This window comes from Coregonus clupeaformis, chromosome 8 (assembly GCF_020615455.1).
Source record: "Coregonus clupeaformis isolate EN_2021a chromosome 8, ASM2061545v1, whole genome shotgun sequence".
NCBI classification, from domain to species: Eukaryota; Metazoa; Chordata; class Actinopteri; order Salmoniformes; family Salmonidae; genus Coregonus; species Coregonus clupeaformis.
Window position 1 is genome coordinate 1,883,863 of NC_059199.1, and position 12,146 is coordinate 1,896,008.

At 43.4% G+C, this 12,146-nt stretch overlaps 1 protein-coding gene across 1 annotated transcript; it reads left to right on the forward strand.

Annotated features, from left to right (window-relative positions):
- Positions 1-2,904: 2,904 nt before the first annotated feature.
- Positions 2,905-6,380, forward strand: LOC121572701 (G-protein coupled receptor 26-like). The gene is made up of 3 exons (XM_041884722.1): positions 2,905-3,934; positions 4,147-4,260; positions 6,110-6,380. The coding sequence occupies exons 1-3, from the start codon at positions 3,267-3,269 to the stop codon at positions 6,345-6,347; spliced, it is 1,020 nt and encodes a 339-aa protein (XP_041740656.1). The 5' UTR covers positions 2,905-3,266; the 3' UTR covers positions 6,348-6,380.
- Positions 6,381-12,146: the final 5,766 nt, after the last annotated feature.

Consider the following 12,146-nt stretch of genomic DNA (forward strand, 5'->3'; position numbering starts at 1 on the left):
TTATTGGGACAGTGAAGCATTTTTTCTTCTTTTGGCTCCACACTCCAAAAGTTTGGATGTGAAATCAAACAATGACTATGAGGTTAAAGTGCAGACTGTCAGCTTTAAGTTGAGGGTATTTTCATCTAATTTGGGGGTGAATACTGTGCATCACCCAATTGCATCTCCCCTGTGCCCACCTCAGATTAGGTAATACAGTGGGAGGTGGGGGGGTTATATTGGAGGTGACATCCCCATCATGGCCCAGGAGCTCAGCTGTAACACACACACACACAAACACACACACACACACACACACTCCCCCAGGACCCTTCAATGGTGTCTCATTACTGCTATACAGGAGTTATGTGAGCTATAGTACCTTAACCTCATCAGGGTGATATTAGAGCTATAGTACCTTAACCTCATCAGGGTGATATTAGAGCTATAGTACCTTAACCTCACCAGGGTGATATTAGAGCTATAGTACCTTAACCTCACCAGGGTGATATTAGAGCTATAGCACCTTAACCTCATCAGGGTGATATTAGAGCTATAGTACCTTAACCTCACCAGGGTGATATTAGAGCTATAGTACCTTAACATCACCAGGGTGATATTAGAGCTATAGTACCTTAACCTCATCAGGGTGATATTAGAGCTATAGTACCTTAACCTCACCAGGGTGATATTAGAGCTATAGCACCTTAACCTCATCAGGGTGATATTAGAGCTATAGTACCTTAACCTCACCAGGGTGATATTAGAGCTATAGCACCTTAACCTCATCAGGGTGATATTAGAGCTATAGTACCTTAACCTCACCAGGGTGATATTAGAGCTATAGCACCTTAACCTCATCAGGGTGATATTAGAGCTATAGTACCTTAACCTCATCAGGGTGATATTAGAGCTATAGCACCTTAACCTCATCAGGGTGATATTAGAGCTATAGTACCTTAACCTCATCAGGGTGATGTTAGAGCTATAGCACCTTAACCTCATCAGGGTGATATTAGAGCTATAGTACCTTAACCTCATCAGGGTGATGTTAGAGCTATAGTACCTTAACCTCATCAGGGTGATATTAGAGCTATAGTACCTTAACCTCATCAGGGTGATGTTAGAGCTATAGCACCTTAACCTCATCAGGGTGATATTAGAGCTATAGTACCTTAACCTCATCAGGGTGATATTAGAGCTATAGTACCTTAACCTCACCAGGGTGATATTAGAGCTATAGTACCTTAACCTCATCAGGGTGATATTAGAGCTATAGTACCTTAACATCACCAGGGTGATATTAGAGCTATAGTACCTTAACCTCATCAGGGTGATGTTAGAGCTATAGTACCTTAACCTCATCAGGGTGATATTAGAGCTATAGTACCTTAACCTCATCAGGGTGATATTAGAGCTATAGTACCTTAACCTCACCAGGGTGATATTAGAGCTATAGTACCTTAACCTCATCAGGGTGATATTCCTAGTCTACAGTAACTAGCACACTGGTTCAGAACTGGAAATGTTCAAGATTCAGATTCAAGATTGAATACTTCATTGCCATACCAACTGAAGTTGTTGGGAATTTGACCTAGTGCAGCTCATAAAAACCGGTACAAAAGATTCACATGAATTTGCAGAGCCTATACACACAATAGCGACAGTACATGGTATTGCATACTGTATTTTATATTTTAACAGTACATTTACCATATTAATGATTGTAATGATAAGAGCCAGATGGACTCTGTGAGGGCTGGATTTTATTACACCTTGTGGAATAATAAAAAAATGAAAAATACAATTGGACTAGCAAAAACCATGGCTATAAGAGACTGTCTGACCCTTGTTGGCCCCCATTGGCTGATGACTCATATCAGTCTGTTGTCCATCACAGTGCTGCTATTCTGGCTTTTGGAGTTCTGTAACATCAAAACTGTTAAACTTCACTTTATGTTTGATTAAATAGACTGTATTTACATCATTGAGGCTGATGATGAGGCTTGTAGTAGTAATAGTTGCACATCATCATCACAGTTTCACTGAGGATGGGTTTTTCAGATCCCCATAGAACATTTACTTCATTAGCATCAGTGATGAGTTAATTAGTCTCTGGCATGTAAATAATGCTAGTAGGCTGTTAGGGATGTACTCTACTTTCCCTCCAGATGAGGTAAGAGTTATTACCTCATGAATATGCAAACACTTATCATTTTTATGGTATGCCTCTCTGTGACATGCCCATCTCCAGTGAAATATTACATAATATTATAATGAAGCAATTTAACTATTGTGGGTGCATGGTGTTAAGCATTGAAGTTTTATGTGCTTTCTCTTCCAACCATTCATTGCTAATAGGCCATTATTGGTGATATGCATTTTTTACTACAAAACACGTGAGACAGATTTCAGTTGTAACACCCTTATACAATTGCTCAGGGTTAATGAATAATTCATGAGAGGGAAACAGATCTATTCGCCTGTTTCCCTGCGCGCCCCTACAATGTGCACAGGGTTCCCTTTGGCCACGGGAGAAGCGCCTAATTCTTAAATATCCCTCATGTAGGCCTATCACAAATCGCTGACCCACTATCGATTTGGGAAAGTTGAATCAATAGATAAGGATGCAAGGAAGTTATTTCTGGGAATTAATTATCAAAAACAATAATTTTAGCTGTGGTCTGATGTGTATGACCTCACAAACACACTCTTAAATAACTAAAATAACGAATGAATCAATGGAGGAATCAAAATAATAACTATGTTGTCAAACTCCATGGATGACGTTCTCTTTTTCCTCACGTGATAGATCATTTTAATATTAATATTCAAACGACTTCGCACTAGACAGGGCAGGCTCCAAACAGTCGTCTTGTTTAGTACGCATGCTCTGCGCACAAAGGCAGTTGGGTGCGTCGCAGTCCCACTGTTTTCATGCTGAGGTAGTTGTAGGAGGGAGAGGAGATATGAAACATTAGCCCATGTGTTACCCAAACGCTCAATTACACATACCATCGAATTCTGTTGCAAATACCTGTGTGGTGTGGGAGTAGAAAAATCCATACGTTTAAAGAAACGAAATGGTCTGGCGCTAGAGAGGCGCGCGGTATCCCCACTTCAGCACTCTGGACAGCGCTCCACCAACTTGGAGACGGCGAAACTTGTAGGAGTTAAATTCGGGAATGAGGACCTTGGAGATAAATGACGGCGGAATCATGGTGGATATTAAGTGTATATTATCTACAGGTGCATGCAAAACGCAAGTTGACTTTTTCAAGTGAGATATGGACTTTGCGGAAATTATCTTCGCGTTGTTCATCGTTGTGGTCGCAATTGTGTCGTTGTTGTCGAACTTGCTGGTGCTGCTATGTTTTGTCCAGAGCACCGAGATCCGCCGACAGGTGCCGGGTATATTCATCATGAACTTGTCTTTTTGCAACATACTTATCACCCTTTTAAACATGCCATCGACATTGGTGGGGATTGTCAGAAACCACCAGCCTTTTGGGGATTGCCTTTGCCATACAGTTAGCTTTCTGGAGACCTTTTTGACTGCGAACACTATGTTGAGTATGGCAGCACTCAGTATAGACCGGTGGATAGCGGTGGTCTTTCCCTTGAGTTACTCCAGTAAAATGCGCTACAAGGACGCAGTGATCATGATGTGCTACTCGTGGCTCCACTCCCTCACGTTTTCCCTCATCGCCCTCCTGTTTTCCTGGGTTGACTATAGCCACATCTACGCCTCGTGCACATTGCATTTGAGCGAGGAGAGCGACAGGATGAAGTTTACCATTTTCACCGTCGTTTTCCACGCCAGCAGTTTCATGCTCTCCCTGCTGGTCCTGTGCTTCACCTATCTGAAGGTGTTAAAGGTTGCACGCTTCCACTGCAAGAGGATTGACGTTATAACCATGCAGACCCTGTTCTTGCTGGTGGATATTCACCCATCGTACGTATGCTCCTTTACTTAAGAGGTGTGCAATCAATAGCCGTTACAATGAGCAGTAATAGCTTTCCAGTAGGCTATGATGGAGGTTATAGTGTCAACCCTGAGGAAACATGATTAGAAGGTGTTAAAAAAAGAGAAATATAATCATATTCAATGTAGAATGTTTTGTCATTTATTCTGTTGGACTAATATCAGTTAATTCCTATTTTCAGTGTGAAACAAAGGTGTCTGGTAGAGCAAAAGAGAAGGAAACAGAGAGCCACCAAGAAAATCAGCATTTTCATTGGGTCGTTCATTATCTGTTTTGCTCCCTATGTTATTACAAGGTAAGTGGGTTTCCAGTAAACTGGGATACAGGCAGCTGAACAAACAGGAGTTTCATTCACCTACCATAAACACACATTATTAAAGGGGTTATTATATAGGTTATGAGATTAACACATCTCCAGGTGAACAGACTTTGATAATAAAACGCAGCTTATGAATAGTAAAGATATAGGCTATCATCGAAGGGTTTACATTGTTTAATAACTTTGCCACCCAGCAAAATAACTGAAAAATGATTAAACAAAATTCAGTTGAAAGGTGAGGCAGTACACATGCAAGATTGAGCAATGCACAACTGAAGCTTTAATTCAATTTCACCCAATGAGGGTTTTTGCATGTTTATGACAATGATCTCCATCTGAATCTGAAACATCCTTCATTAAACAATCCATTATCTGTTATCAAGTAATTTCACTGAACCACCATGAGATGACAGTTATCACACAAAGAGGCTTTTATTTCCAAGAACGCACAGCATGTCCTAGAGCAGGGTTTCCCAAACTCGGTCCTGGAGACCCCCCTGCGTGCATGTTTTGTTTTTTGCTCTAGCACTACACAGCTGATTCAAATAACCAATTAATCATCAAGCTTGGATTATTTCAATCAGCTGTGTAGTGCTAGGGCAAAAACCAAAATGTGCACCCCTTGGGGTCCCCAGGACCGAGTTTGGAAAAGCTTGGCCTAGAGGGAATATAGCAATGTAGTTTACATTTGAGCAAACGCTCTTATCCAGAGCAACTTACAGGAGCAATTATGATTAAGTGCCTTGCTCAAGGGCACATCGGCAGATTTTGCCTAGTCAGCTCGGGGATTCAAACCAGCAACCTTTCGGTTACTGTCTCAACCTCTTAACCGCTAGGCTACCACCCAGTAGTTGTGGGCTGGTGCCTGGCTAGGAATAACAGGAGTTCCATAGAAGTGTTGCCATTTTATAGCAAGTTTGCTGCAATTCTACACATTTTGCCATAGGGTGGAGAGAAATGTTTGAAGTTTTAATATGAGACTAACTAATGGGGGCCCCCCGGCCGGTAATTCGACCATGATAACAAGTTTAGATAGCTGGCCACTAAACTAACTTAGCAATCAAACAAATGTTAGCTGACATGGGCTAATTGACTGACTATCAGTGACTGACATAACAAGAGAAAAACTGCTGATGCACAACCAAATGTCGAAAATGCTCCTTGTGTATTCTACTATTCTAACTCGCAACAGTAAGTTGATACTCCGACTGAGTTCCCCCAAAATTAAAATGATCCGAGGACCTTCCAAAGGGGGGGCCCGCCAGTTGCCCATCCCTAGTTTAGACAGTGTGTGTGGGGCTGAAAGGTGGGGTCTAGAGAGGGTTGGGGTTGGAATAATGAAACAAATGATGGAGGAAAATGTACGTAATTGGCAACCTTTCACCCCCTGTGCACCTCTGAAATAGTCGGAATGACCTCAGGAAGGGAAAATAGCTGCTTATTTCCAGGATTTATCCTCTATCACTCAACTGCTTCATTGGCATTTCTGCATATACCTATGGGCAAGAATATTGTAGCAATGTTCAGCTTATACATATTTATTTTCGAAGAAAAGTTTGTACGTTATTATTTCCTTAAGTATAATGCTTTGTTGCCCAAGGTGTTTTTCTGGCCCATCCATAAAACCTAATTTATTCTATTGTACCTTGTAACCTTAGAGCCTCATGGCATTTCATAGAATAACAACTGAATTATCACCAAACACTCTCGAAAGCAAACAGAACAATGCCTGCAAGATAAATACCATGCTTTGAATATCGGATAACATTTACCCTTTCTAAAAGGCTATTTGCGAACTCTAACTTGGCCTCTGCCTTCTCCTCAGGTTGACCGAGCTGCTTCCCTTCGTGGGCATCAACCGCCACTGGGGAATCGTCAGTAAGTGCCTGACATACAGCAAGGCCGCGTCCGACCCCTTTGCCTACTCCCTCCTGCGTCTACAGTACAAGAAGGTCCTGGTAACCGTCGCCAACCGGTTGCTGCGCCGTGACCTGTACCCCTCGTCTGGCCACAACAGCTCTCTGGACACAGAGAACGACTACACTCTCCAGAGGATCAGTTAATGGCACCATTTTGGACATAACAAATATACCACAGACAGACAGACCCAAAATAAAGGTTTCCTCATGGAAAGAGGGAGGGAGGTGAGAGAGAGAAGGAAGAGAGAGAGAGAACGAGAGAGAGAGAGAGAGAGAGGGGGGGGGGAAAGAGAGAGAGAGAGAGAGATAGAGAGAGGGAAAGATAGGTTGTGGGAGGGGAAGAGGAGGATGAGGTGGATAGAATGAGACAGCAGGAAAACAGGCGGGGTAGACGGATGAAGAGAGGGCAAGATGGATAGACTGCACAGAGAATGATCGCATTCACGGACGTTTGCTCCAGATGATATTGGTAAACAAGGGAGTCTGATGATCCATGATTCACTGGCAAAGCCACACTCACTCACACACGCACACCCAGAGCCAGAATCAAATGAATCAATGTTATTGAATCAGCCAGGGGCTCGGTCAAATCATAAAGGGAGGGACACTCCACTAGAGACTGAATGCTAGTGGGCTCTTATAAAGCCTCTTTATAAAGGAAATGTCATAGCCACGTTTACAGACCTTTTGACACCCATATAGAATACAGGGACATGCTATGAAGGTTATTAATCTCTCGTGGACAGATGCACGTAACATAAATGGTAGTAGCAGCTGTCGACAGACTGTGGGATGCCATGACTAACGAGGAACTTTGTTCCGGTTGTCTGATTTTTTGTCACTGATCACTTGGACAAATCACGATTTTGCAGGTATCTTTCGAATTTCGGAAGGGGAGGGGACATTTGGGCCACAGACTTGCCCTAAACTGGCTGAGAGTTTTCGTATAGAGGGGTGGAGACTTCGCTGGTCTCATTAGTATATTTTATAACACATCTCCCCCAGAACTTAGTGGAGGATCTGACAAGATTCGCAAGATGTTCATTCTGGGTGTCAACGGTACAGAGTGGAAGATGGGAAAGCTTAGCTAGCGGCTGACCAGTAGCCATCCGGGCACTGGTGCAATTTCAAGGGGCAAGTTAAAATATGTGAACTTCTCAATTAATGGTACTCGCTGTGGCAAGTGCTGCCAACTAGATGGCCATGTTATGTAGCCTATGGACTGTGTTTTAGACTACTACTGCAGTTGCTCACAATTTCACATCAATCACTGGATATTGATGCACTTTGTATTTCTCTCAGAGCTACTAGTTACAAGAGCCAAAAGCAAATGCCATCATGTTTACTATGATAGCGTGTTGTAACTGATTATAAACTGGGTGGTTCGAGCCGTGAATGCTGATTGGCTGACAGGCGTGGTATATCAGACCATATACCACGGGTATGACAAAACGTTTATTTTTACTGCTCTAATTACGTTGGTAACCAGTTTATAATAGCAATAAGGCACATTGGAGGTTTGTGGTATATGGCCAGTATACCATGGCTAAGGGCTGTATCCAGGCACTCTGCCCTTAGCCGTGGTATATTGGCCATATACCACACCCCCTCATGCCTTATATCTTAAATGTACTACAGGTATAAAGATACTTTTGACTGAAATAGATTTGTACTATTGTATATTTAGTAACATACTTTATTCTGCCAGGTGATTGCTGGAAATGTTTATATGGATATTTATAAATACCGGATGTTATCTTTATCAAACTATTTTGCACTGTATGAGAAACCATAATATTTATTTGTTTAAATGATCTTAAAACAAAAGAGACGTGCTATAGCGGAAGAATGTTATGTTCAAGTAAGTGCTTTAAAACACGTTATTGTGTTTGTGCCAGTATTCAACATATGACTGTTTGGCTTTACAATAGAGTTGCTTTATCAGAACCTGTTTCTTTATATGCACCAGGCACAAGACTATTTCATTCTGCAGGCCTATGCCACTTGCTGTACTTTGGCAGTATGTGAGTAAAGCTGTTTGTGAAAAACGTGCAATAAAGCTGTCAAATAACAAGCATCCTTTGATACATATTGCCATATGACAAGAGAGGCATGTAGAAGCATATCTAATATCTAATGCCCATCTGGGGATGTCATGTTGGCAGATGTATTACCAGCTGTTTTGCAGGTGCCAGAGGCTGTTCAATGTTTGTGCCACCACACCTCAAATAATCCAATAGGAATGTCAAGAAGTAGGATATGTAGGGGAGAGTGGGGTAAATTGGGCCATTTTTAAACATTCAGCATCACTCCGTCAAGGGAAATATGGTATTCTTTCTAACAAAGATATCTACATATACAGTGCCCTCTATAATTATTGGGACAGTGAAACATTTCTTTCTTATTTTGTCTCCACACTCCAAAAATGTGGATTTGAAATCAAACAATGACTATGAGGTTAAAGTGCAGACTGAGCTTTAATTTGAGGGTATTTTCACCCATATCGAGTGAACCGTTTAGAAATTACACTTTTTGTACAGCAAAAGCATTGGGACAAATTCACTTATGTGTGTATTAAAGTAGTCAAAAGTTATTAAGTCCCATATTCATAGCACACAATGACTCCATCAAGCTTGTGACTCTACACATTTGTTGAATGCATTTGCTCTATGCTTTGGTTGTGTTTCAGATTATATTGTGTCCAATAGAAATTAATGGTAAATAATGTATTGTGTCATTTTGGAGGCACTTTTATTGTACATAAGAATATAATATGTTTCTAAACACTTCTACATTCATGTGGATGCTACCATGATTATCGATAATCCTGAATGAATCGTGAATAATGATGAGTGAAAAAAGTTAGATGTACAAATATCATACCCCCAAGACATGCTAACCTCTCACCATTACAATAACGGGGGAGGGTATCATTTTTTTAGGGGGTATGATATTTGTACAAGAAGGTCCTGGTAACCGTCGTCAACCGGTTGCTGCGCCGTGACCTGTACCCCTCGTCTGGCCACAACAGCTCTCTGGACACAGAGAACGACTACACTCTCCAGAGGATCAGTTAATGGCAACATTTTGTCCCAATACTTTTGATCCCCTAAAATGGGGGGACTATTTACAAAAAGTTCTGTAATTTCTATATGGTTCACCTGATATGAATGAACTTCAACCTCATAGTCATTGTTTAATTTCAAATCCAAACGTTTTAAGTATAGAGCCAAAAGAAGAAAAATGCTTCACTGTCCCAAATATTACAGAGGGCATTGTATTTCAGGATGTTGTGTATCCCTGGAAATAATCAGAATTCATGTAAACATTACATATTTCAAAACATAGCTTATCCAAAAAAAAGTGGTCTCTTGGCACAACTTACACCGGGTATGGGGTAAGTTAAGCAGCGGGACAAGGTAAGTTAAGCAGCGGGACAGGGTAAGTTAAGCAGCGGGACAGGGTAAGTTAAGCAGCGGGACAAGGTAAGTTAAGCAGCGGGACAAGGTAAGTTAAGCAGCGGGACAGGGTAAGTTAAGCAGCGGGACAGGGTAAGTTAAGCAGCGGGACAGGGTAAGTTAAGCAGCGGGACAGGGTAAGTTAAGCAGCGGGACAGGGTAAGTTAAGCAGCGGGACAGGGTAAGTTAAGCAGCGGGACAGGGTAAGTTAAGCAGCGGGACAAGGTAAGTTAAGCAGCGGGACAGGGTAAGTTAAGCAGCGGGACAGGGTAAGTTAAGCAGCGGGACAGGGTAAGTTAAGCAGCGGGACAAGGTAAGTTAAGCAGCGGGACAGGGTAGGTTAAGCAGCGGGACAGGGTAAGTTAAGCAGCGGGACAGGGTAAGTTAAGCAGCGGGACAGGGTAAGTTAAGCAGCGGGACAGGGTAAGTTAAGCAGCGGGACAGGGTAAGTTAAGCAGCGGGACAGGGTAAGTTAAGCAGCGGGACAGGGTAAGTTAAGCAGCGGGACAAGGTAAGTTAAGCAGCGGGACAGGGTAAGTTAAGCAGCGGGACAAGGTAAGTTAAGCAGCGGGACAGGGTAAGTTAAGCAGCGGCAGGTAAGTTAGCAGCGGGACAGGGTAAGTTAAGCAGCGGGACAGGGTAAGTTAAGCAGCGGGACAGGGTAAGTTAAGCAGCGGGACAGGGTAAGTTAACAGCGGGACAGGGTAAGTTAAGCAGCGGGACAGGGTAAGTTAAGCAGCGGGACAGGGTAAGTTAAGCAGCGGGACAGGGTAAGTTAAGCAGCGGGACAGGGTAAGTTAAGCAGCGGGACAGGGTAAGTTAAGCAGCGGGACAGGGTAAGTTAAGCAGCGGGACAGGGTAAGTTAAGCAGCGGGACAGGGTAAGTTAAGCAGCGGGACAGGGTAAGTTAAGCAGCGGGACAGGGTAAGTTAAGCAGCGGGACAGGGTAAGTTAAGCAGCGGGACAGGGTAAGTTAAGCAGCGGGACAGGGTAAGTTAAGCAGCGGGACAGGGTAAGTTAAGCAGCGGGACAGGGTAAGTTAAGCAGCGGGACAGGGTAAGTTAAGCAGCGGGACAGGGTAAGTTAAGCAGCGGGACAGGGTAAGTTAAGCAGCGGGACAGGGTAAGTTAAGCAGCGGGACAGGGTAAGTTAAGCAGCGGGACAGGGTAAGTTAAGCAGCGGGACAGGGTAAGTTAAGCAGCGGGACAGGGTAAGTTAAGCAGCGGGACAGGGTAAGTTAAGCAGCGGGACAGGGTAAGTTAAGCAGCCGGGACAGGGTAAGTTAAGCAGCGGGACAGGGTAAGTTAAGCAGCGGGACAGGGTAAGTTAAGCAGCGGGACAGGGTAAGTTAAGCAGCGGGACAGGGTAAGTTAAGCAGCGGGACAGGGTAAGTTAAGCAGCGGGACAGGGTAAGTTAAGCAGCGGGACAGGGTAAGTTAAGCAGCGGGACAGGGTAAGTTAAGCAGCGGGACAGGGTAAGTTAAGCAGCGGGACAGGGTAAGTTAAGCAGCGGGACAGGGTAAGTTAAGCAGCGGGACAGGGTAAGTTAAGCAGCGGGACAGGGTAAGTTAAGCAGCCTACACATTTCTTAAAACCATGTCTATCTTTACTCCCCAAACACAATCAGAATCGCCTTTTGTCTTTTAATTATTACAAACCTGCAAAATAAAGTTCTGAACTGGTTCAACTTCAACCCCAAAAACAGTACCGGTTTATATCATTCCAACAGTTCCTTTTGATTATTATTATTTTACCCCCCTTTTCTCCCCAATTTCGATCTTATCTCATCGCTGCAACTCCCCAACGGGCTCAGGAGAGGCGAAGGTCGAGTCATGCGTCCTCCGAAATATGACCCACCAACCCGCGCTGCTTCTTAACACCCGCTCGCTTAACCCGGAAGCCAGCTGCACCAATGTGCAGTCCCCACGGGACTCCCAGTCACAGCCGGTTGTGGATCGAACCCCAGGCTGTAGTGACGCAGCAACACTGCGATGCAGTGCCTTAGACTGCTGCGCCACTCGGGAGGCCCCTAACAAAGCAGCTTGCTATTGAGCGGGCAAGCTATTGTTTACATGCGCGATGGACAGACAAGTGCAGGGTGCGAGATGCGACTGAAATTTTGCAGGTGGGGAGAGCAAGAGAGGATGGAGGAGGAGGCTTGGCCCACATAATTATACCTACGGATGAGTGGCTTCTACGGAGGAACTTGGAATATCTTTGAACTTCCAAGAGTTGGCTTAACATTGAACCAGAGCTAGCTAGCTAACAAGCTTGTGTGTGCAGAGCAGCAACAGAATTAAAAACACGTCTTACCTTTTTGTAGTTAATAAATTAAATGTGAAACATGATAACTACAGTATCCTTAACTAACATTGAAAATGTTAATCCATTCTTCTCTAATTAAAAATCTCTCCCTAATTTCTGAATCATGCTTGTAACGTCAATAGGCTACATTAGCCTAAGCTTCTGAGGGGAGGGGCAGGTA